General features: G+C 55.6%; 3 protein-coding genes across 16 annotated transcripts in view; 2 read left to right on the top strand and 1 right to left on the bottom strand.

Moving 5' to 3' along the window:
• The window catches only part of SH2D3C (SH2 domain containing 3C), a 31,558-nt gene extending 30,432 nt beyond the window's left edge, over window positions 1-1,126 (top strand). For all 5 annotated transcript variants that reach the window (XM_047768475.1, XM_047768477.1, XM_047768478.1 and 2 more), the window contains one exon: window positions 512-1,126. In XM_047768475.1, the coding sequence (XP_047624431.1) occupies window positions 512-687 (176 nt within the window). In that variant the 3' untranslated portion in view covers window positions 688-1,126. The remainder of the gene's footprint in view (window positions 1-511) is intronic.
• Window positions 1,127-2,592: 1,466 nt separating this feature from the next.
• On the top strand, window positions 2,593-7,250 carry TOR2A (torsin family 2 member A). Of its 2 annotated transcripts, XM_047768482.1 has the most exons (5): window positions 2,609-2,832; window positions 3,450-3,715; window positions 4,721-4,896; window positions 5,805-5,932; window positions 6,461-7,250. In XM_047768482.1, the coding sequence occupies exons 1-5, from the start codon at window positions 2,682-2,684 to the stop codon at window positions 6,703-6,705; spliced, it is 966 nt and encodes a 321-aa protein (XP_047624438.1). In that variant the 5' UTR covers window positions 2,609-2,681; the 3' UTR covers window positions 6,706-7,250. The 2 variants fall into 2 exon arrangements, with proteins under 2 accessions (XP_047624440.1, XP_047624438.1); XM_047768484.1 differs by lacking the exon at window positions 5,805-5,932 and having other exon boundaries at window positions 2,593-2,832; window positions 6,461-6,596.
• On the bottom strand, window positions 7,179-25,040 carry TTC16 (tetratricopeptide repeat domain 16). Of its 9 annotated transcripts, none has more exons than XM_047768465.1 (15): window positions 24,810-25,040; window positions 23,646-23,818; window positions 23,240-23,402; window positions 22,951-23,094; window positions 20,427-20,527; window positions 20,220-20,349; window positions 17,354-17,568; window positions 16,444-16,688; window positions 15,922-16,063; window positions 13,237-13,402; window positions 12,703-12,816; window positions 12,387-12,529; window positions 12,043-12,220; window positions 9,159-9,243; window positions 7,179-8,178 (listed from the first exon to the last, which is right to left on the bottom strand). In XM_047768465.1, the coding sequence occupies exons 1-15, from the start codon at window positions 25,038-25,040 to the stop codon at window positions 7,364-7,366; spliced, it is 3,045 nt and encodes a 1,014-aa protein (XP_047624421.1). In that variant the 3' UTR covers window positions 7,179-7,363. The 9 variants fall into 9 exon arrangements, with proteins under 9 accessions (XP_047624421.1, XP_047624422.1, XP_047624428.1 ...); XM_047768466.1 differs by having other exon boundaries at window positions 23,240-23,330; XM_047768472.1 differs by lacking the exon at window positions 24,810-25,040 and adding an exon at window positions 24,672-24,694.
• Between the last annotated feature and the right edge of the window lie 45 nt (window positions 25,041-25,085).

Genomic DNA, 25,085 nt, shown 5'->3' with positions numbered 1-25,085 from the left:
AACTCCTACGTCTTTACGAAATATTTAAGTCATAAAAATTCATTGTAGGGGGAGTCCCCTTCGTGGCACAGCAGAAACGAATCTGGCTGGTATCCATGAGGATGCAGCTTCGATCCCTGGCCTCACTCAGTGGGGTGGGGATCTGGCATTGCCGTGAGCTGTGGTGTAGGTTGCAAGATGAGGCTCAGATCCTGTGTGGCTGTGGCTATGGTGTAGCCAGCAGCTATAGCTCGGATTCGACCCCTAGCCTGGGCACTTCCACATGCCACCAGTGCGGCCATAAATAAAAAATAAATAAACAAATAAATAAAACTATGTGTTACCAATAGTAGGACACAGACTAGGTGCTGAACTGCTTGGTCCTGTTCCTCAACTAACCTTGTTGGGTCCCTGGCAGAGGTGGGGGGAGGTCCCTTGGAATGGGGCCCCGAGGGAGGTGATGGCTCCGAGCAGGAGCCCCAGCCGCCCCAGCTGGACAGCAGTCCCCTGACCCCTGTGCCCCACCCTGCAGGGTTCCAGGACCGGCCGGAGCTCCTCGAGGTGTTCAGCACGGAGTTCCAGATGCGCCTCCTCTGGGGCAGCCAGGGTGCCAGCAGCAGCCAGGCCCGGCGCTACGAGAAGTTTGACAAGGTCCTCACTGCCCTGTCGCACAAGCTGGAACCTGCTGTCCGCTCCAGCGAGCTGTGACACCCCCGCCACGGACCCTTCCCCTCTGCAGCTGCGGGCAGCAATGGGGCCAGAAGGGCACAGACCTCTCCCCAGAGCACCCCAGGGACACTGTGATCAGCCTGAGAATGTTCTGGGTTCAACCCCAGGATCTCCCTCGTACCGCCAGGGTCTTACGTGGACTCTGGGCTCCATCCCACCTGCTACTCATTCACCAAGCTTCCCTTCGGGAAGAACTGGAATGCCTGGTTCTTCCTCCAGCTTTGGCTTCTCCACTTCCCGCTGAGGTGCCCTGTGTTTGAGCTGCGGGAGGCTTCTCACGCCTCCTCCTGCTTCTCCAGGCATCTGTCCCCCACGGACACCCAGGCCTCCCTCTGGCTGTAAATACATCTGTCTGTTATGTAAATAGATGTACAGAAACCACGTTCTTTCTTTCATATAATAAACTTTTATGACTTTCTTCTATCTCTCAGGGGGCCCTGGGGTGGAAGGAACCATCTTTTCTCATGTGAAAGGTGGAAAAATTCGTTCAACAAACACTTATTTAGCACCTGAAACATTCCAGATTGTACCCAGAGCCAGAGTTACAGGCAATACTAAAACCCAGATCCTGTCCTGGAGGAGCCCACAGGCCAGTGGGGAAGGTAACTAATTCCAAACAGTAAGAGAAACCCTCCCCCACCCCATTCCCTTCCTCCAGAAGCCATAGCAAAGCTTCTGCACAAAGGTACAGCCAAGGATCCCAGATACTTGAAGTGGAAGGGATTTTTGAAATCTAAGACTCCAGCTCCCCTAGGGAAATCGAGAACTGGAGGGAGGAGGGAGTTGCCCTTGGTTCCAGCCTCAGAATGAGAAAGGCTGGAATCTGGGCATCCTGACCTGGAGTTCTTTCCTTTTCTGCTCCCCAAAGTGGGAACCACTAATTTCTTTTCAGGTTTTGAAACGTGGCCACAGAAGTCCTTGCTGCGTGCTGTGTGCGTGCATGCATGTGTGTGTGTGTGTGTGTGTGTGTGTGTACCATTACAGTAGCTCTGAAAGAATAATAAATAAAGGATTATGCCCACAAAGGGTAGATGGGGCAGGGAATCTTTGAGGAGAGCCATGAAAGCAGTTGTCTTGGTTTCATGGGTTGGGGAGGTAGGCAATGTAGATCCACATGATGCCAGGCCAGACTAGAGGCCTGGGGAGCCTATTGACTGAATTTGAATTGTCCAAGATCCGTTGCCTTTGACCAAGAGAGGATGGGTGACAGTGTGTTAGATCTTTGGCAGCAGCCAGATTTGGATTCCGTTCTATTGTTCACTAGCCAGGTGGCCTTGGATAAGGGGCTTAACCTCTTGGGTCCCAATTTCCTTCTCAGTAAAATGGGGACAATAACAGATCTGGTCCCTTTTGCTTGATGTTGAAGCACATAGCAGCTGCTACATAAGGGACAGCCATGTTTCATAATGGATTGTCAATGGTCATCTATTGATTGCTTTGTGAGCCAAAACACTTTATGTGCCTGTACCTCCTTGAAATATCACCATTCCTCTGTGTGACAGGTACGGTTATCACAAGATATATAAGGCGCCTCACACTAGTGCACATAGTAGGTGTTCACCAAAATCTATCAGCGCTCTTTTATCATATAAAAGAAAAAAAAGAGCACGGAAAGGGCGCTTTGCAAGGTGTAAAGTGCCCCCACAAGTTTTTGCTACAATTGTTACGTCACCCTTTGTGGTCATAATCCTTTATTTATTATTCTTTCGGAGCTACTGCGATGGTCCCCCTAGTTACCGTAGCCATGGAAACGCAGCCCGCAGTCCTGGATTGGACGGTTCGCGGGCTCCCCCTGTAGATCATCTTCCGGTCCTGCAGCGGGACGACCAAGGGGCGGGCCTTTGAGAGGGGAGAGAGGGGAGTCGGGAGTTGTAGGCTACAGATGGTGGCTGCCGCAGAGCGATGCACGTCGGGAGTTGTAGTTCTCGAACGAGGCAGTTGGAGGCCCCAGACCCAGCTCCGGCCTCACCCGGATGGCGGCTGCGACGTGCGGCTGCAGCCTCTGGAGTTCGCTCCTCGGGCTGCTTGGCCTGGTCTCGGCCGCGGCCGCCTCCTGGGACCTGACATCGCTGCGCTGCAACTTCGGCACCTTCTGTGAATGTGACTTCCGGCCAGACTTCCAGGGTGAGGAGCCTCGGGAGCCTGAACTGGGGGAGCTGGTAGACCGGGGAGCTCTTGGAATCCAGGGTTGCTCCGGGGCCGGACCTGGAGGAGAGAACGGGGGGAAGGACCCCCAAACTTACGGGCGGCCGAGGCCGGAAGTGGGCCTGACGTTGAGGGACCCTGGGAGCTTAGGGCACGGGGCTTGGGACAAGGGTTTGGGGATGCCTATCTGGGGTCTCGGCACAGTCCTGCCAGGATGGAGAGGGTCTTTTGACAGCTGGGCCTTGGCGGGGGTGGGGGGCGTTTATGCCTCCACACTGGACTGGCTGTCAAGGGAGAAGCCTGCTTTGGAGATGGGCAGGGATTTGGAGCCGATTCTCTTGACAGCTCGCACCCCCTTTAGGTCCGAACGCAATCCAGAGGGCCACCTGGTGGGGGCGCTGCCGAGCTGAGTCAGGCCTGAGGGTTGCTCCTATGACCAGAGAATCCAAGGGCCACTCTCCCTTTCCGCAGACCGCTCGTAAAACTCTCCCAGAACACGCGGATCCTTAGACCAGGTTCCAGACGTGGTTTGCCTCCTGAACCTCTTCCATGGCGGGCGTGTGTCCTCAGCTCTGATACTGTCCTTCTTGTCCTAGGTCTGGAGTGTGACCTGGCCCAGCACTTGGCGGGCCAGCACTTGGCCAGGGCACTGGTGGTGAAGGCACTGAAGGCTTTCGTGCAGGACCCAGCCCCCACCAAGCCTCTGGTCCTCTCTCTGCATGGCTGGACAGGCACCGGCAAGTCCTATGTCAGCTCCCTGCTGGCGCGCTACCTCTTCCGGGGTGGCCTCCGCAGCCCCCATGTGCATCACTTTTCCCCTGTCATCCACTTCCCCCACCCCAGCCACATGGAGCGCTACAAGGTAGGCTGGTGGCATCCTAGACCATTGTCCTGTGGGGTGCCAGACCCAAGGGAGGGAGACCTGAGCCCAGAGCGGGGAATCCCTTACTCGCTGCAGGCCACACAGCCAGGTGAAACCTCAGCTCTCAGGACCCATCCTGAACAGAGCTTGGGATGGTGCCATCAGGCAGGGAGTTCTCAGTTTAATTCCTGGGGAGCAGTCATGGCACCTACCTGCTAGGGTTGTTGTGTGGGACATTACAGATTTGCAGGTATTTTTTATTGAGCATTACCTTTGCCAGTCTGTCTGCATTATCCTCTCTCTGTAAAGCACTTAGCCTCAATTTGAGTAAGCCCCCAGGAAATATTAGCTCATGTCACTCTTTTTTTTTTGTCTTTTTTTGCTATTTCTTTGGGCCGCTCCCGCAGCATATGGAGGTTCCCAGCTAGGGGTCGAATCGGAGCTGTAGCCACTGGCCTACGCCAGAGCCACAGCAACGCGGGATCCGAGCTGGGTCTGCAACCTACACCACAGCTCACGGCAATGCCAGATCCTTAACCCACTGAGCAAGGGCAGGGACCGAACCCGCAACCTCATGGTTCCTAGTCGGATTCGTTAACCACTGCGCCATGACAGGAACTCCCCTCATGTCACTCTTGATGCTGTTGAATGCAAGGTACCTTCCAGGCTGATCTGTTTCAGCTGTCAGCGCTGTTGGGCAGGTTCAGGAAGCAGGAAGGAGCCTATCCTTTTTCTTGAAAGCAGTAGATTTCAGGGAAGGAGCCCTGCACAGGCAGGTGTGAGGCCTGGGTCTGAGTCCCTGTTCTCCTGCTAACTTGCTGTGCAAGTTTGGGCAAGTCTCTACCCCTCTCTGGGCCACAGTTTCACCCTCAGTCTCATTAAGGGATTGGGGCTCTCTGGGAGACCTATCTTCTTGGGAAGGAGATTAGTTCTTGCCTTGGGAAGAAGTCCAGGGCCGGGGGAGCATCTCCAGGCCCCCCACATGCTCTTGCCTGCCTCCCACAGAAGGATCTCAAGAGCTGGATCCAGGGGAATCTCACTGCCTGCAGCCGCTCCCTCTTCCTCTTCGATGAGATGGACAAGCTGACTCCAGGCCTGATAGAGGTCCTGCGACCTTTCTTGGGCTCTTCCTGGGTTGTCTATGGGACCAACTACCGCAAAGCCATCTTCATCTTCATCAGGTAGGGCTGGCTTTGCAGGGATACTTCTCAGAGGTCTCAGCTCTCCAGTCTTTATTTATTTTTATTTTTTATTTTTATTTTTAGGTAGGGCCGCACCAGAGGCACATGGAGGGTCCCAGACGAGGGGTAGAATTGGATCTGTAGCTGCCGGTCTACACCACAGCCACAGCAATGCCAGATCCTTAACCCACTGAGCAAGGCCAGGGATCGAACCTGCGTCCTCATGGATGCTAGTCAGATTTGTTTCTGCTGAAACAATGGGAACTCCTTAGCTATCCAGTCTTGGCCTGTGGTCCCACTGCAGAATACCATTCCCCAAAGGCCCATTTGGACTTTCCCAGCATCCTCCATACGCTCACTGGTGCTTCTGTCATTCAAGGTCATTGGCCTCCCTTTGACATTCTCAAAGCCCATTCTGGGCTCAGTCTCTTAATCCTCATTTCCTTGTGGAACCCCTGCTGGGTTAAGAGGGTTTTCCCTCTTTTGAGACCCAGAGGACGCAGGCCTGGAAAAAACAAAACTAGAGTTTCATTCCCACCTGAGAGTCTTCGCTGTGTTTCCTCAGGCCAATCACTTTCCCTCTCTGAGCTCCCATCTCCTCTTCTGAACAGCGGGGCCAATCCTAATTCCCCACTGTCCTCCTCGAGGTGGAACGAGGAGGGAAAGTCCTTTAAGGGACCTAAAAGTGTCCTATAAACTGTTCAGGGCATAGCGTGTATAGGCAAATTTCCAGGGGTCACGGTCAGGGACACAAGCTCCAGGGAAGGCAAGTGGTTCCTGTGGCGTTTTCAGTTGGTTTGCCTCCTGCTGGCACTGAGCTGGGCCTCCAGGCTCAGGTCGAGTTAGGTGGCCCTGGGGAAGCAAGAGCCACATCCTGCCCTCACTGTCTGCATCCCCCGTGGTTTTAGCAACACTGGTGGCGAGCAGATCAACCAGGTGGCCCTGGAGGCGTGGCGCAGCCGCCGGGACCGCGAGGAGATCCGCCTGCAGGAGCTGGAGCCAGTCGTCTCCCAGGCTGTGATGGACAACCCGCACCGTGAGTTCGGCGGGGGACCCCACCCCTGGGTAGATCAGGGCTAAAGCCTTACCCAGGTCACACCTGGGGGCAGGCCGTGCTCCCTGTGGTGGGCCAGGCTTTCCAGGGTGTGATGCTCGGCCCGCTGACCTGGTACTGCCAAGCCCAGGCTTTGTCCCTCTGAGCTGTCAGAAGGCCTCCCTGAGCCCACCACCCGGAAGGTGACTGAGAGGATTAAGACCAGTGCATTCCTGGAGTTCCCGCTGTGGTGCAGTGGGTTAGGAGCCTGACTGCAGCCTCCTAGGTCGCTATGGAGGCCCTGGGTTCGCTCCCCAGCCCAGTGCAATGGATCCCATGTTGCCCCAGCTGCAGCTTGGATGCAGTCCCTGGCCCGGGGAACTTCCATGTGCCTCGGGGGTGGCCAGAAAAACCAAACACACACACACACACACACACAACCCAGCGAGTTCCCACACTTCCTTCCCTTTGGGGGCGGGGCCCAGCTTGTCCCCGGGAAGCACAGCTTCTCCCCATTGCTTCCGCCTGCAGACGGCTTCTGGCGCTCAGGCATCGTGGAAGAGCATCTCCTGGACGTCCTGGTGCCCTTCCTACCGCTCCAGCGACACCACGTGCGGCACTGTGTGCTCAACGAGCTGGCCCATCTGGGCCTGGAGCCACGGGATGAGGTCGTCCAGGCTGTGCTGGACAGCACCACCTTCTTCCCTGAGGACGAGCAGCTCTTTTCCTCCAATGGCTGCAAGACAGTGGCTTCCCGAATCGCCTTCTTCCTCTGACTCTCCAGGTGGCCTCCTTGTCCTCCTCTAGCTGGCCCGGCCGGGCAGGAAAGCCCTGGGCCTTCTGCCGGAGGGTCCCTTGTCCTGAGCCTCGGGGAGCGTGGGGCCCAGAGCACCGCGTGAAGATGAGGAGGGCTCTTGGTAGGCGCTGGCCTCGCAGCTGTTCTGTGGGCATCTTGGCCTTTGCTTCCTTCCTCAGGGAAACCACTGGTCACCCCAGAACTTCAATGAGCCTTGCCCTTGCCCTCCAGCCTGAGCCGCCTTCTTTTTTTTTTTTTTTTTAGCCTTCTTAAAATGTGAACTGTAACTCAGGGATGGTGGCTCACGGCTGCTCCCTCCTCCTGCATCTCTTGCCCTTGGCCTTGCTCCGGCCCAGCACCCCCTCCCCTCTCCCCCACACCCTATGTGTCAGTATCAGAAAGCCAGGCCGAGGCTTCTGTCTCCATGCACAGAGGGACTCAAGCTGCCCCTTGGCCTGGGCTTTTGAAGTTTTTCATTTTGTAAAAGAAGGGAACCAATACAATAAACTTAGCCCTGGGACCAGAGGAAAGTCGGCTAAGATTCTCACTGCTCAGGAGGGGGTTGCCTGAGTGCCGGTCGGGGCGGGGTAGACCCCCTCACATCCCCAGCAAGAAGTGAGGGGGGCCGAACGGCCCCTTTAGTAACTGCTGGGGCCGGGGTCCTGTCTCAGGCCCCGAGCGGTCTGGCTGTTGCTGAGACTTGGGATCAGTCCCCATGTGACCTCAGTCTTGCTGGAACCTGAGCTTGTGCTCCGGCTCTCACTCTGGGCAGCCTTGGACGTGCTGGGCCTCTGGCCCTGGCCCTGGCCCTGGGTGGCCTCGGAGTCGCGGAGGCTCCAATGTGCGTCATAGAAGGCCTTCCTGGGACTCTGGATCAATCGCCAGCTCTGGTCAGCCTTTCTGAGTCCCCAGCTCCAGCCATGGGGACCTTTGGCCTTTCTGAACCTCTGCCTTGAGCCCTGGGTGGCCTTAGTCTTTGTGAGCTTTTGCCTTGGGCCCTGGGCAGCCTCGGTCCCACTGGGCCTCTGGTTCTGGGGGGTCTCAGTCTTGCTGGGCCTCTGGCTCTGGCCCTGGGCGGCCTCAGTCGTGCTGGGCCTTTCTCTCTGGACCTGGGCAGCCTCAGTCATGCTGGGCCTTTCTCTCTGGCCCTGGGCGGCCTCAGTCATGCTGGGCCTTTCTCTCTGGCCCTGGGCGGCCTCAGTCATGCTGGGCCTTTCTCTCTGGCCCTGGGCGGCCTCAGTCATGCTGGGCCTCTGGCCCTGGCTCTGGCTCTGGGATGCCTGGGGTTTTCTGGGGCTACGGCTAAGGCTTAGGTCTTCCCCGTTGCCCTCCAAGTCTGAGGCCTGTGTCCTTAGCAGCGAGGAGGTAGAGGAGGTCCCAGCAGTGGTTGAAGTACTCCTGTATTCCCAGCTGAGCGTGGATGTCTCCGTCTCTGAGGGGGATGTGGTCCTGACTGGGAAGGAAGAGCAGCGGTCAGGCCATCTTGCCCAGACGGCTCCAGGCCAGGGAAGCTTCTAGGCCTCACCTTTGCCTATATCCCGGAGGCATTGCATGGCCCAGGGGAAGGGCTGCCAGATGGTGCCAGCCCAGCCCAGCCCTCCCGACCAGCTGCGCCCTGCAGGTGAGGCAGGGCCGTAGCTGGGAGGGAGGTGCTGAGCCCCGGCGTGGCCTCCCCTCTGCTGGCCGCCCCTTGCCCTTTGCATTCTGTGGGCCCGGTGCCCTGCCTGCCAGCTTCCCCTTCTCCACCCCTCCCCCATGTGGCTGCCCCTCTTCCCCGGGGTCCTAGAAGCCCTCCCTGACCCTGCAAAGGGGGCTAAGTGCACCCCCAGCTCTCTGGACTCCAGGGTTGTCTGGACCATTCAGCTTATCTATTTACCTGTGTCCCTCTTTCCTTCAGGACCAAGGGCTCCCGGGGGCACAGACTGTGCCATTCATGCTTGTAACCAGCGTCCAGCCCCGGGATGCTCAGCACATCTGCTGAATGGCTGCTAATTCCATCCCTCCCCAGCCGGCCCACAGCTGCCCTTGGGACTCAGAGCGGCATGCCTGCCTGGGTTCTAACTTTTGTCCCATCCACACTGGCGCCTGGCAGAATTGCGGGGTGGGGGGAAGCCCCCTGGACAGGCATAGGCTTTGTGGGCTTATTTCAGGGAGAGACCAGGGAGGCAGAGAGAAAACGGACAGGCCTGAGCAGGGAAGGAGGCTGGAGCAAGGCAGCCCCAGTGGAGAGCCCCATGGTGAGAGCTGGGCTCCCGGGCTGTGTGCTGGGCTCCCCACACCCCCTACCCCCAAAGTGGGGATGGGTCTCCCCATCCATAGTCACAGCCATAAGTAGCAGAGCCCAATTCACACCCAGGCCTGGGAGTCTCTGACCCCTGACCTTTGCCCCCCTGCTTTGGCTCACTCAGGTCTGGCAGGAGCAGGGTAACTTACAGCCCATGGTGGAGCCTGAAGAGGTCTGGCTGATGTAGCTGTCGGTCAGGGACCTCCCCGTGCTGGGGGCCGGCTCCAGCTTCGCCTAGGGCCAGAGACAGGCTGGGTTAGGGCTCCGCGAGGGGCACAGGGTAGGGCCGGATGGGGACACGGAGAGGTTGACCAAGGCTAGACAGATGTGGTGCGGTGGGAAAAGCTGGGTCAAAAGGCTGCCTGAGGAGTTCCCGTCGTGGTGCAGTGGTTAACGAATCCGACTAGGAACCATGAGGTTGCGGGTTCGGTCCCTGCCCTTGCCCAGTGGGTTGACGATCCGGCGTTGGCGTGAGCTGTGGTGTAGGTCGCAGACATGGCTCGGATCCCGCATTGCTATGGCTCTGGCATAGGCTGGCGGCTAAAGCTCCGATTCGACCCCTAGCCTGGGAACCTCCATATGCCATGGGAGCGGCCCAAGAAATGGCAAAAAGACAAAAAAAAAAAAAAAAAAGGCTGCCTGGGCCTCCGTCTCCTTACCTGCAAAAGGCAAATGAGTTCAGGGGTTGGGACAGGTTTCTGTAAACTGGGAAGTGCTATACCCTGGGGAATGGCTCGTGAGAAACTGAGGGGCTTCCCTGTGCTTCATGTGCCTCATCCAGCTTCATCTCCCCGCACACGTGGGGGGAGCTCCCGCTATCACCATTTCATGGGCCAGGAAACACCTAAGCAGCAAGCCCTGGGCACTCAGTGGAGAGGCAGGGAAGCAGCCTTGGGATCCAGGTCTGTGGGATCCACAGCCAGGCTCTCGGCTACTGGTCATACCTGCACCCTCAGAGGATGCACGGGATGAGATGGGGGAGTGGGTGTATATGTATATATATATATATTTTTTTGGGGGGGGGTCTTTTGTCTTTTTTTGGTTGCACTCACAGCATGTGGAGGTTCCCAGGCTAGGGATCGAATTGGAGCTTAGCTGCCAGCCTACACCACAGCCCCAGCAATGTAGGATCCAAGCCACGTCTGTGACCTACACCACAGCTCACGGCAACGCCGGATCCTTAACCCATTGAGCAAGGCCAGGGATCGAACTGCATCCTCATGGATGCCAGTCAGATTAATTTCCACCAAGCCATGATGGGAACTCTGTATTTTTGTATTCTAATGGGAGCTAGGAAAATGCAGAGGTCTCCCTTTCCATTTCTGGCAAGGGATGCTGGCACTCTGTTACTTCAATGGTGTAAGGTCTCCTTTGAAGACAAATGGAGAATTCCCGTCATGGCACAGCGATAAATCTGACTAGGAACCATGAGGTTGTGGGTTCCATCCCTGGCCTCACTCAGTGGGTTAAGGGTCTGGAATTGCCGTGAGCTGTGGTGTAGGTCACAGATGCGGCTCGGATCCTGCGTTGCTGTGGTTGTGGTGTAGGCCAATGGCTACAGCTCTGATTAGACCCCTAGCCTGGGAACCTCCATGTGCCATGGCTATGGCCCTTAAAAAAAAAGAAGAAGAAGAAAAATGGACCTGTCCCTCAGCAGTCAAGTGAGTAAATAGTTGGCATGGTGGCTGCCTGGATCTGTCTACAGCACTGAGCCGGAGTGGTCCACGTGGAGGCTTAGTGAAAGGAGCCAGAGGCAAGGGGGTGCTCCAGGTTTATCCTCTGTTGTGAAGGACAGCTGCTCCCGTCTATGGTGTGTCTATGGTGGCAGGAATCAGGACAGCCTTGGGGGAGGGGCTGGGTTGAGGGCGGGGCCTAGAAGGGGGCACAAGGGGCTTCTGGAGAGCTAGGGATGTCTTCTTTCTTTTTTCTTTTTGCTTTTGAGGGCCACACCCACGGCATATGGAAGTTCCCAGGCTAAGGGTCGAATCAGAGCTGTAGTTGCCAGCCTACACCGCAGCCATAGCAACACCAGATCCGAGCCATGTCTGTGACCTACAGCACAGCTCATGGTAACGCTGAATCCTTAACCCACTGAGTGAGGCCAGGGATCGAACCTGAATCCTCGTGGATACTAGTCGGGTTCGTAACTCACTGAGCCACAACAGGAACTCCGGATGTGTTCTTTCTTGATCTGGTGAATGGTGTCATGGGGTTATTCAGTTTGCGAAAATTCATCCAAAAATTCACTTATGATTTGTGTCCTTTTCTATATTTATAGTCTATTCAATAAAAACTTCTATTTATTATTGTTTTTTAATTTTTTTTTTTTTTTGGCCGCACCTGTGGCATGTGGAAGTTCTCGGGTCAGGGAAACACCCTGCACCACAGCAGTGACAATGCCGGATCCTTAACCTGCTATGCCACCAGAGAACTCCACCATTCAATAGAAAGTTTTTGAAAATGAATTCAAGGAGGTCCCGTTATGGTGCGGTGGAAACAAACCCAACTAGTAACCATGAGGTTCAATCCCTGGCCTTGCTCAGTGGGTTAAGGATCCAGTGTTGCTGTGAGCTGTAGTGTAGGTCAGACACAGCTCAGATCCTGCATTGCTGTGGCTGTGGCAGAGGCCAGTGGCTACAGCTCTGATTCAACCCCTAGCCTGGGAACCTCCATATGCCACAGGTACAGCCCTAAAAAGCAAAAAAAAAAAAAAAAAAAGAATTAAAAAAAAAAAGAAATCAAGAATTAAGAAAATTCTGGCCCAGGCGGCCAGTGCCCAGAGAGGAACTTAGGAAGGTGAACATGGATGAGGTGCAGGAAGGCCTCGCTCACCCCCTCCAGCTGTGCCCTTTCCTGGGTCCATCCCCCCCTCGCAGCAAGATATCCCCAATCCAAGTCACACAGCTGTGTGGTGACTGAGGGGTGGCAGAGCCGGACCAGAAGCCAGCCTCCAGCCAGCCGGCATCCCTCAGCAGCCCTGCCTTGGGGTCACTCCACCCTGGACCTCTGCCCCCCCCCATGTGGGCCACTCACCTCTTTCTCCTCATGGGCAGGGGCCTTGGCCTCTTTCTCTGGGCCTTCTGGCTTTGCCCGCAGGCTCGGGCGAGTGGCCTCTAGCTCCTTGGAGGCCTCAAGCGAAACCTGCTCCAGCTTCCACGAGAACTGCAGGGTCTGGGCTTTCCGGCGCTCTAATTCCCGCTCCTTGAGCTGCCTGCCAAGCCGTGACCCTGGAGTGCTAGGTAGGCCCCCCCCCCCCCGATCTACCCCACCCTCCCCAGGACTGCACAGTGGTCCGAGAAGGCAACTGGGGTCAGAGATGCCCTCAACCCCAGCTGTTCCCCCCCACCTGGCCTGCAGGCCTGGCTGGAGAAACTTACCCCATGATGTCCTGGGAGGGCCTGGCCCACAGGCTGTGCTCTACCACCCGCTCCAGCTGCAGCCTGGCCAGCTGGGCCGCCTGGCTCCCCAGCACCTCCTCCACTGACATGCCCGGGAAAAGGTTTGTCATCAGCGGGAGCAGCTGTGGGGAGAGAGGGTGACCAGACGCAACTGTGGGCCAGGAGGTGGGCAGGTGGTGTGGCGCTGCCTTGAGCTGCCAGGGGCCCTTCTCAGGGCTGAAGAAGGGGTTATTGGTTTTATAGGGCTGGACCCTCTTGCCTTGGAACCTTCTGGAGATCATGAGAAAGGAATTACTTGGGGAGGGGATGCTGATGGTGAGTCGGATCGAGGATTCTGGAGCCAGTCAGATGAGGGTCTGACCTCCCCAAGGGCACTGACTTCTCTGAGCCTTATCCGCTTCCCTCTGAACTGCGGGGCAAAGATAATGTTACCTGTCTAGTAGGTGAAGAGGGTTGAACAGGGTGATGCAAGCTGAGGAAGTTAGAACAGGGGCTGGCAGGAGTTCCTGTCGTGGCTCAGTGGTTAACGAATCCGACTAGGAACCATGAGGTTGCGGGTTCGATCCCTGGCCTTGCTCAGTGGTTTAGGGATCCGGTGTTGCCGTGGCTGTGGTGTAGGCTGCAGCTCCAATTAGACCCCTAGCCTGGGAACCCCCTAAAAAGACCCCCCCCAAAAAAAAGAATAGTGCCTGGCATAGAGTAAGTGCTCCAGGATTAGCAGCTCTTATCATTGCTAGGAAACCAGGTTTCTTTTAGGGACAGGGAGTATCTTCAGGTGGCCAGGGGCATTGACTCTGGAGCCCACCCTCCTGGCCCAGGTGGAACACACCTTTGGCTGCTCGGGGTCAAGGAGCAGAACAGTGGCAACATCCTGGCGGGCCCCAAAAATGTTCTGGGTGAACTGCCGGCTCCTGGCGCGGTACAGGTAGTACTGGGGCTTCTGGGGATTGTGCTGGATGGCCATCGAGAAGTGTTTCTCTGCCTTCTGGAACTGCCTGCAGGACACAGGGGGGCACAGGTTGCTCTGAGCTGGGCCACCTGGTGGGGGGATGGAGGCTTGGAGGCTTCTGGACCCCACTGGGGAGTTGGGGAAAACCAGGCTGGTCTCTGTTCCCTGCCACCACACCCCTCTTAATGGACCTCACACTTAAATGCTAGTGTAAAATCCCAACCTAAGGGGACATTTTTATGATCTTGGAGTAGGGAAGGCCTTTCTGAGAATGTTATAAACGCAGCAGCTAAAAATGAAAAAATCGGGAGTTCCCACTGTGCCACAGAATCCTGTGTTGCCACAGCTACAGCATGGGTCACAGCTGCGGCTCAGATTTGATCCTTGGCCTGGGAACTTCCATATGCTTTGGGTGCAGCCCACAAAAGAAAAAAATAATTTGATTATCATTAAATCTCATTATTGAAGAGCAAAAACATCACAAAGGAAAATGGTACACAGGGGAGATATATTTGGCACATAAGGCAGATAATAAGCTGGTTTTCCTAGCCTGCAAAGAACTCTTACAGGAGTTCCCATTGTGGCTCAGCGGTAACAGCCCAACTAGTATCCATGAGGATGCAGGTGCGCTACCTGGCCTGGCTCAGTGGGTTAAAGGATCTGGTGTAGCTGTGAGCCGGGGTGTAGGTCACAGATATGGCATTGCTGTGCCTGTGGCATAGGCTGGCATTTGTAGCTCCAATTGGACCCCCAGCCTGGGAACTTCCATATGCTGTGGAGGCAGCCCTAAACAAACAAACAAACAAACAAACAAAACAGGAAAAATACCACAAACAAACAACTTAAAATAAAAAAAATTTTTTTCAATAAGCAATTTAGTAGCAAAACAGGCAAAAGATTTGGACAGGGCCATAACGGCCAATAACACATGAAAAATGTTGCTGTGCACTAGCAATTTAAACAAGCAAAGTCCATCCACTGCGAGAGAGTGTTTTTTGCCTACCAGATTAGCAAATTGAAAAATAGTCTTAATACCCTGTGCTAGGGAGGTTTGTGGAAACCAAGACTTTACTGGGGAACATTTATATTGGTTCAGTGTTATTGGAGAATAGTTGGGCATTATCTTTTAAAACATTAAATTTTCACACTCTTTAACCCAACAGTTTAACTTCCAGCCAACTACAGAATAACCAGTATGACTGCATGAAAACATATGTCCTAGTTCTCATGACTGTATTATTTATAATTTTGAAAACAGAACCAATGTTCAGCAGCAGACTATGGTCTAAAGAAATTAATTGTGGTACCTCCACAGAATGGGATACTTTTCAAACGACAAAAGAGAATGAGGGAGTTCCCGCCGTGGTTCAGCAGTTGACGAACCGGACTAGCATCCACGAGGATGCGGGTTCGTTCCCTGGTTTTGTTCAGTCGGTCTGGCATTTTTCTGAGCTGTGGTGTAGGTCGAAGACACGGCTCGGATCCAGCCAGCATTGCTGGCGGCTACAGCTTCGATTCAGCGCCTAGCCTGGGAACCTCCATATGCTGCAGGTGCAGCCCTAAAAAGACAAAAAAAAAAAAAAGAGAGAGAGAGAGAGAGAATGAGGTAATCCTATAGGTAACGTCACAAGTCAAAAATCAGTTTAGCATGATCTCACTTTTGCAAAATAACAATTTTTTTTTTTTTGCTTTTTAGGGCTGCACCTGTGGCACATGGCACATGGAGATTCCCAGGCTAGGGGTCTAATCAGAGCTACAGCTGCCGGCCTACACCACAGCCACAGCCACACCAGATCCCAGCCACATTTGCAATCTACACCACAGCCCATGGGAATGCCGGATCCTTAACCCACTGAGAGAGGCCAGGGATTGAACCCGCGATCTCATGGTTCCTAGTTGGATTCTTTTTGCTGCGCCACAACAGGAACTCCAATAACTTCTAATTTATGCAGAGCAATCAATCTGGAGGAATCTACCAAACTTTGGGAATAGAGGAGGCGTTGGTAGGTAGATATTAGAAGGAACTTTCATGTTCTGAGTTGTATGTTATGAATACTTAAGTTTTTTATAAAAAGCACAATTATCATAATAACAACATTCAGAAAAAAGGGGGAGTTCCCTTCGTGGCGCAGTGGTTAACGAATCCGACTAGGAACCATGAGGTTGCGGGTTCGATCCCTGCCCTTGCTCAGTGGGTTAACGATCCGGCGTTGCCGTGAGCTGTGGTGTAGGTTGCAGACGCCGCTCGGATCCCGTGTTGCTGTGGCTCCGGCGTAGGTTGGCGGCTACAGCTCTGATTGAACCCCTAGCCTGGGAACCTCCATATGCCGCGGGAGCGGCCCAAGAAATGGCAAAAAGACAAAAAAAGGGGGGGGGGAAGGACTTTTAGTGAAAACTTGGAAAATAAAAATTGATATTTAGAAGACTTAACTGGGAGAGCAGAGGCATCTTGACCCAGGGATCCCAGGGGGCGGTGGCATCCGACCCTCCTGGCCCCGCCCACGGCCCGGTCCGCCCCGCCCCAGCCCCGCCCCCAGCCCCGCCCCGCTCCCAGTCCGCGCGCACCTGCTCCTCTGCTCCCAGAAGCCCAGCTTCTCCTGCAGCAGGCCCATTCGTAGGTGGGCGCCCTCGTCCTTCGGGCTCAGTGCCAGCGCCTGCTGGTAGTCCGCCTCAGCAAAGGTCAGGTTGCCAAGCTGGAAGAAGCAATCTGGAGCCCGGGGACCGGGGGCGGGGGCTGAGCGTCCACAACCTCAGGGCCCAGGAGCCTCAGCCCAGCCTGCTCCACCCCCAGCGAGTGGGGCCTGCAACGAGCGGCCGAGAACAGCCTGGGCGCTCGGGGGCACCTGCAGAGATTTTCCGTGCCTCCGGTCACCTTTTTCCAGTTGCCTGAATCCGAGCCTCTTGAAGGACTGGCGTCAGATGGTCTAAGACAATGCTTCCCAAAGGATGTCAGTGGGACCCTGAGTCTGAAATGGTTCCTCTTGCCTTCTTTCCTTCCCCCCTCCCTCAGGGCCCACCCCAGGCCGTGGGGAGGCAAGCGGCTCACCGGGGGAGAATGGGGGTGGGGTGGGGGAGGGGCCCACACACCACCGCGGTTGATGTAGAGGCCTTTCTCCTGCTGCTCGTCCTTGAGCGCCTTGTTGAGCAGCTGCACGCTCTCCTGGTAGGCGCCCTGGTGGTAGCAGTGCACCGCGAAATCGTTGTAGGCCAGCAGCAGCTGACGCTGCGCCTGCTGCATCAGGTCTTCCTGGTGCTCGGTCATCATGTCCAGCGCCTTCAGGAGGTCCTCCACGGCGGCGTCAAACTCCCGGAGCCGGCGGTACGTGGTGCCCCTAGCGGGAGGGACGGGACGGCCAAATCGCCCCCACGGCCTACGGGTGGCCATGCAAGGGACTGTGGCTCTGGGCCCTCTGATTTGGGGAGATGGGGGGGCCTCCCACCTCATGCACTAGGGGTGGCCCGTGGGCCTCCTGGATCGCTACTCAGATAGCCTGCTAGTCACTGGTAATTTGACTTTTCGCCCAAATAGTTTCCCTCTGTCTTTTAGGGAGCCATGCATGTGCCACTCTCTAGAGTAAGACCTTTTATACACAGGGCAGATGTTTTAGCTCCACTGTTTATACGCAAAAACCCAGGCTCAAGGAAGTTAAATGGCCTGGAATGAGGTGGTCGATCCTTGTTCGGGGTGGGGGCCCGCCGGCACAAAATTCAAGTCCAAGCCTCAACCACTGAGCTGGGCTGAGCCTCCTGAATAAACTGTTCAGCAGGCCAGGGGTAGGGAACAGGAGCCTTGCTACTGCCTGCTCCTCCTCCAGGGGCAGTAGCAGAGACCACCTCCCAGGATCCCCTGACTCCAGTGGGGAGTAAGGAAAGACTGCTAGCAGCTAGATGGGGCCCTGGAGACCTGGGGAGGGGCGAGGGCTGTCCTGCGTTCACACAACACATCTGAGGCAAGGCAGGGCCTGGGACCCAAGACCAGCATCTCCCCACCCAGTACCGGAAGAGGAAGAGGCCGGGGTCCAAAGGGTTGTTCTCGATGGCACAGTTGATGCAGTGCAGTGCGTGGTGCAGCTTGCCCTGCACGGCCAGGATCCCTGCATCTTGGCGGGCCTGCTGGGCCTGGCCCACCATCACCTTGAGCAGCACCTTGGCCTGTGGGTGCTTGGGATCCAAGAGCAAGGCACTGTGTAGGTCTTGATAGCAGAGCTTGGGCTGCAAGGGACCAGGGATGGCATTCGGGAGGGCACAGGCCAAGCTGAATGGCCTGCTCCATGTGGGGAGGCGGACCTCCAGGCCCAAGGGGCCTTTCTCTGGGCAGGTCAGCACCTGCACCCAGCTTCAGTGGCCCCGCATTGCCCTTCTGCCTTTTCTTTTTTTTTTTTTGTCTTTTTGTCTTTTTTGTTGTTGTTGTTGTTGCTATTTCTTGGGCCGCTCCCGCGGCATACGGAGGTTCCCAGGCTAGGGGTCGAATCGGAGCTGTAGCCACCGGCCTACGCCAGAGCCACAGCAACGTGGGATCCGAGCTGCGTCTGCAACCTACACCACAGCTCATGGCAACGCCGGATCGTTAACCCACTGAGCAAGGGCAGGGACCGAACCCGCCACCTCATGGTTCCTAGTCGGATTCGTTAACCACTGCGCCACGACGGGAACTCCCCCTTCTGCCTTTTCTGTCTCTTGAAGGAGGAAGGGAGGATCGTGAGAAAATCCCATCCCAGGCGCCTTCACTTCTGGCCCCTTTGCCATCTGTGACCTCGGGTGAGCCAGGTCAGCCTTGCTGGGTTTTGCTCGAGAATGGGGTGACAGATGCTTCATCCTTGGAGGACCTCTGTGAGGCTCACTCACGGTGGGGGCAAGGTGGCCTCCAGACCATGACTGTCACGCTGTCTCTAGTCTCCCGTGTACATCTGCCCCCACACTCTCCTGGCCTTTAAGCCCAAGACAACTTCCTTTTTTTTTTTTTTGGTCTTTTTAGGGCCGCACTCACGGCCTATGGAGGTTCCCAGGCTAGGGGTCCAATCGGAGCTACAGCTGCCAGCCTACACCACAGCCACAGCAACTTGGGATCTGAGCTGCGTCTGTGACCTAAGCCACAGCTCACGGCAACGCTGGATCCTTAACTCACTGAGCGAGGCCGGGAATCGAACCTGCGTCCTCGCGGATGCTAGTCAGATTCATTTCCTCTGAGCCACGACAGGAATTCCCAGCCCAAGACAACTTCTAAACAAGAACAGATTTAGGCCTGAGCAGAAAACCCTCCCAGGCAAATTGCCTTCCACTGGGGTGAGGGGATCTGTTAGTCAGTCAACAAACAGTTTGAGCAAGCACCCCATGTCCTGTAGGGTCATGAGTTGGAGGATGAGTGAGGCAGTGTGGACACCCGGTGTGAGTGGAAGTCAGGAGGGAGAAGATGGCAGAGGCTGAGGCAGGGCTTTGGACTAGGTGGACTTGGGTTCAAGGTCAGCACCACTGAGACCTGGCTGTGTGACGTTGGGTAAGCCACCCAGCCCCTCTGGACCTGTTTCCTCATCTGTGAAAAGAGGACAATGGGTTGTGTCTATTGCAAAGGGTTACTGCCAGCCTTACAGAGAAACATGAGTGCAGTGCATGGAACGTGCCTGTGCATCCTGGGGAGCAGCAAAAATCCCAGCAATCAACAATAATTGTCAATAATTACTAGTCTCCTACTTTTGAAGGAGACGCTCCCACTGACTCACCTGTGGGACAGAGAAGCCCAGCCCACCAGTTGGGAGGCTCGGGATATCAACACCCTAGGGACACTCAGCCCAATCCAGCCCATCCCTTTCCTCCTCCCTCCTGTGCCCCCCAACTCCCGCCCCAAGTACCCAGGCCAGGCCAGAAAACCAGGCATTGTTCTGGATGCTTCTCCTTCCCTCAAGCTCACCCCCGGTCAGCCTCTGGTCCTGCTTCCAAGGTCTGTGGAACTCGCCCCCTCCTTGTCACCCTCATGACCCCCCTGCCCAAGCCCCCCTCCTCTCCCGATGGATGACGCCTAGGCTTCCGACCACCTGATTTGCCCCTTCCCCTGGTCAGAAGCATCTTTCTAAGGCCCACTGCCCCATGGAGTGCCCTTCTGCTGCCCCCTCGAAGAAGTCAGGGTCCTCCTTAGTGCACAAGACCCTGCCCCATGATCTCTCTTTTTTAGATGTATTTATTTTTTGTACTTTTTTTTTTTTATGGTCGCACCTGTGGCATATGGAGGTTCCCAGGCTAGGGGTTGAAGCAGAGCTACAGCTGCTGACCTACACCACAGCCACAGCCACAGCCACAGCCACAAGGGCTCCAAGCTGCCTCTGCAACCTACGCCACAGCTCACAGCAATGCCGGATCCTTAACCCACTGAGCAAGGCCAGGGATCGAATCCGCAACCTCATGGTTCTGAACCCACTGAGCCACAACGGGAACTCCCCGATGCTCTCTGATCCCTACAGTCCCTCCTCCCTTGAAACCCCAAGTCTCACATCTAACGGCTGCCCGGGTGCCCCTCGTGATGCTTCACACGGCTGTGGAGTCATTCTTTGTGGGATGATCCGCTAGGGGACGTCTCCCCTGGGCCGTGAGTTCCGCGCAGGTAGGAAGGCACAGGTGTTTCCCCTGTGGCTTCCCGGGCCCCGCGCAGGCCTGACACAGAGTCAGGGCTGAGTGACAATGGGACAGACAACCTGCCTGGGCGGGAGTGGTCAGTGCTGGTCCAGGCCTCTCCCTGGGAAGGACAGCCGCCCCCCATACCTGGGGAATGTGGCTTCAAGGCTGGCTGACAGCCTGGCCGCCTCCTATAATCTTGGGGCCCAGATGGAGAGCCCCCCCCCTCTTGCAACCCGCATCCCACCCTCCTGCTCTACCTTGTGGAAGAAGTTGTAGAGCCTGGCTCGCAGGATGTAGACATCGGCATTGGTGGTGCCATGTTTCACCTCCTTGGTGACGAATGCCAAGCATTCGTGATGCCGTTTGAGGGCCAGGAGACAGGCCATGCTGAGGGCAGAGGACAAAGGTGAAGGGGCAGGAAGGGACTGCTGGGGGTACAGCATGGACGCGGTCGGGGCACTCACCATCGATAACGGAAGCAGGCTTTCTCAGGCTGGAGCTCAGATGCCTGGGAGAAGACAGACAGGGCATCCAGAAAGGCACACTGCTCGAAGAGGCACTGGCCCTGGGGACACAGGGGGCAGTCACTTCTGCTGGTGACAGCCCCCCGCCTCCGGTGCCCGACAGCAGCCACGCGTTGGGGGGTGGCCAGCATTGGAGTGGAATTACAAGAGTCAGGGACAGAGCCCTTTAGATCTGGGGGAGACTTTAAGAGACACAGATGGAGAGAGATACAGAGCTGGAGAGACAGAAAGAGATGGCAGGACAGACACAGGAACTGAGAGAAACAGAGGACATCCGAGCGGTGAACAAGAACAGCAGATCGAAGAGTAACAGGCTCCAGCTGGGCCGGGGCTCTGGGTGCTGAGCCCTGTGTTAAGAACCTGAACTTGGAGTTCCTGTCGTGGTTTAGTGGAAATGAATCTGACTAGGATCCATGAGGATGCAGGTTCGATCCCTGGCCTCACTCAGTGGGTTAAGGATCTGGTGTTGCCGTGAGCTGTGTGCAGGTCACAGACGCGGCTCAGATCCCACATGGCTGTGGCTGTGGTGTAGACCAGCAACTACAGCTTTGATTTGACCTCTAACCTGGGAACCTCCGTATGCCGTGAGTGCAGCCCTAGAAAAGAAGAAGAAAAAAAAAAAGAACCTGAATTTGTTTTCTCACTGGGACTAGCTAACATCCCCCTTTTAGGTGAAGGAACTGAGGCTCAGAGGGGTGAAAAAAACCTTTCCAAGACCACATAGGAAACGGCAGGACTGGACTCCCAAACAGACAGGTTTAAGCATGTGGTTTGGTTTTAAGAATATTTCTTTTTCAGGAGTTCCTGTCGTGGCACAGTGGTTAACAAATCCAACTAGGAACCATGAGGTTGTGGGTTCAATCCCTGGCCTTGCTCAGTGGGTGAAGGATCTGGCGTTGCCATGAGCTGTGGTGAGCTGTGGTGTAGGCCGGCGGCTACAGCTCTGATTGAACCCCTAGTCTGGGAACCTCCATATGCTGTAGGAGCAGCCCTAGAAATGGCAAAAAGACAAAAAATAAAAAAATAAATTAGAATATTTCTTTTTCAGAGTAGAATAATTATCGACATTAAAAACCTCCTGGCACAGTGGGTTGAGGACCTGGCAGTTGTCACCGCAGTGGCTCTGGTGGCTGCTGTGGTGCTGGTTTGATCCCTGGCCTGGGAGCCAGCCAAAAACAAACAAACAAACCCAAAGACACCAAAGTGTCAAATGAAAAAAACAAAATCAGGACTTTATTGGTGTTTTAAGATTTAATATTATTGTTATTTTGCATTGCAAATGGGGGGCCTATTACCTTTTCAGTGCTTAGCGCCTCTAGACTCTAGGCCTGTGCTGCCTGGTGCAATAGATGCCTGCTTCCTAAGGGTACCATTTAAATTAATTAAAATGAAATACAGGAGTTCCTGCTGTGGCACAAAGTCTTGGGAACTTTGGGACACAGGTTCAATCCCCTGCCCGGCACAGGGGATTAAGGATCCATTGTTTTCGCAGCTTTGTCTTAGGTCAGGACTACGGCTCAGATCTGATCCTTGGCCTGGGAACTCCATATGCCTTGGGGCAGCCAAAAAAGAAAAAGGAAGAAAGAAAGAACGAGAGAAAGAAAGAAATAGAGAAAGAAGGAAAGAAAGCCAGCCAGCCAGCCAGACCAAGAAAGGAAGGGAGACAGAAGTACAATTTACAAATTAGTTGGGGGCCCCCTGGTGGCTCAGTGGGTCAGGATCCAGCATTGTCACTGCTGTGGCTCAGTTTGCTGCCTCAGCTGGGGTTTGATCCCTGCCCTGGGAACTTCTGAATGCTGTGGATGTGATCAAAAATAAACAAATAAAAAATTTTTAAATAATAAAAATTAGGAGTTCCCATCATGGTACAGCAGAAACGAATCCAACTAGGAACCATGAGGTTGCAGGTTTGATCCCAGGCCTTGCTCAGTGGGTTGAGGATCTGGCGTTGCCGTGAGCTGTGGTGTAGGTCACAGACACGGCTCAGATCTGGCGTTGCTGTGGCTCTGGTGTAGGCTGGCAGCTGTAGCTCTGATTTGACCCCTAGCCTAGGGACCGCCATATGTTATGGATGGGGCCCTAAAAAGTAAAAAATAAATAATAAATAAAATGAAAATAAAAATTAGCTGCTCAGTCTCAATCACCACATTTTGAGGGCACAACCGTATGTGGCTAGTGGGCCACCAGGTTGGCCAGTGCCCAGTGATCATTGTCATCATTGCATAAAGTTCCAAAGGACAGTGCTGCAAAACTGTACTCAGCCCTGGTGGCAAACCAACTCAGGAGGTGGGAGAGATTCTGAGAGGGGCAGCAGATGGGGACACAGACCCAGGGACAAGGAGGTCCCCAGGGAGTCAGGGCTGGTCTCCAGAACAAGGAGAGCCCCCATAGCTGGGGGGAGAGCCAGTGGGCCGGGGGTGTGAGGTGGGTGCCCCGTGTGTGGGCCTGGGACAGCCCCAGGCACCTTCAGGTAAAGCACCAAGGTGAGCCGCTCCAGGTAGTTGGTGTTGTCTGGCTGGGAGGCGTGGGCCATGCGTAGGTTCTGGGCGGCCGAGGAGAAGTCGCAGAGCTGGATGTAGGCCTCGGCTCTTAAGGCATAGAACTCTATCTGAGGGAGAGGGGACCCAGGCTGCCATTCCCCTCTCCACAATCTGCCCTGAGGCTTGACCAGCAGGGACTTAGTGGTTCTGAGAGGAGAGGCCTGTGGGTGCCACAGGGAGGGGGCCGTCTCCCTCCCAGGCCGTTCCCCTCACCATCTGGGAGTCCAGGTGGAGGGCTCGGGAGAAGAACAGCACGGCCACTTCCCAGTCTTCTTGCTCCAAGCACCGATGGCCTTGTTGGTAGCTGCGGTGTAGGGGCACAGGCGCAGGGGCTGGCCTTGACTTGGGAGCTGTGTGCTGGGGCCTCTGGGAGTGACTTGGGAGAAGGGGGACTTGGGTAGAGAAACAAGATGGAGAGGCAGAGACCCAGGGAGGGGAGGCTGGTATTCTTGGAGCTTATCCTGGCCAGCAGCCTTTTTTCTGCTGAGATGGAAGAGCCCTATTACACAGTGGAGCTTGCTAAAGTTCAGGGAGGGAAAGTAACTGGCCCAAGGCTGCACAGCATGTCAGTGGCTGTGCAGGGTAGGAACCTGGGACCCCGGGGCAAGGTAGTACTCACTACTCCTTGATTTTGAGGAGCACTGGTAACCCCGTGGACTTTGGTTTTATATCATCGAAGTTCCTGAACACCTGGCTGGTCCCAAAGATGTACTGTAGGGTCCCCTTTGGGACCGGAATCACCCATGGCTTTGGGATGGGCTGTGAGGGAGCCTGGTCAAGGTCCAGAGCATCCTGGAACCAAGCGACAGCAAGCGGAGTTGGCCTCAGAGACAACACCCACTCCACCTTCCCACTCTTCTCATGTATTTTACAGGATGGAGGAGGTGGGGGGACAATGAGGCCTGGGAGGAGGCAGGATCTGGGGTCTGGTGGGCACTGCTGGCCACATTCCCCTTAACCTCTCTCCAGGGGTCTCAGGCTCATACTGTCCTCTGCTCTCCTCCTGGTCTCCCTCAGCTTCTACCTCCAGCTACTGACATCCAAAGCTCTGCCTGCTGCTCAGGCCCTGCCCCAGGCCGCAGGCCCTGGGGGTGCAGCATCTTCTTGCACATCCTGTGGGACCCTGGCACACATGCAGTAGGGCAAACTGAGCACCTCACCTGACTTCTGCCCCAGGCTTTCCCACCACCTTGAGTCCACCTGCTCTGCCAACCACCCAAGCCAGGAACCTATGTCCCATCAGTTCTGAAGTCCTGTCTATCCTACTTTCTAAAGCTCTCTCAGATGCCTCCTCTTCTCTCATCCTCTCGTCTGGGCCAATGCCATCTCTGCCTGTATGCCAGCTCTGGTCACGCCTCTGACCTCCCCACCAGCTACATGTCCTAAGCCCTCTGTTCTCTGCATAGCGGCCGGGGACTTTCCTGAATCGAACTGAGTTTATCTCTCCTACTTAAAACCTTTCCTGCGAACCCAGACACGGTTTCTTCTACCCCGGCCCTCTGCCTCTGCTTTAGCTTTCTCGCACCTCTCTGGAGTCTGTCATGAGGCCCCCTTCCAGGAAGACCCCAGGGCCTGGGCCTGCTCCCTCACCCGCCTCCCCGCCCAGACCCCTGACGTTGCTAGGCATCATCTCCAGGATACTCACAGGCTCCGCCCCTCCAGCCACGCCCCCGGAATCCAAAGCCTCTAATCCCTGGAATCCAATCTCAAACAGAGCCGGAAGGAGGCTAGCAAGTTTTTATTAGCTGGGGAGGGGGAGGTCTACAAAGAGGAATGGACTTGCCTGGTTGCTGCGTCGAGGCAGGCCTACAGCTGAGGCCAACACATGGCTCCTTCTTCCCAATCTGGAGGCCAAGCAAAGGCTCGGAGAGTCCCCACCAAGTCGCGTAGGACAAGGCGACGCTTTGTAGCGGAATGCGCGGGGGCGTCCAGACAAGGCCACCGCCCAGCCGCTTCCGCCCCTCAGAAGCATGGCGGCCGCGTAACTCGCCTTGGATTGGGCTCTGACGGCCATTTTTTGAACAGATGGCGGTCGCGATTGGTCAATAGCTGGCTGACG

Source organism: Phacochoerus africanus, chromosome 2 (assembly GCF_016906955.1).
Source record: "Phacochoerus africanus isolate WHEZ1 chromosome 2, ROS_Pafr_v1, whole genome shotgun sequence".
Lineage (NCBI taxonomy): Eukaryota > Metazoa > Chordata > Mammalia > Artiodactyla > Suidae > Phacochoerus > Phacochoerus africanus.
The sequence above is the reverse complement of the archived record's forward strand: the minus strand, read 5'-3'. Positions and strand labels throughout refer to the sequence as shown.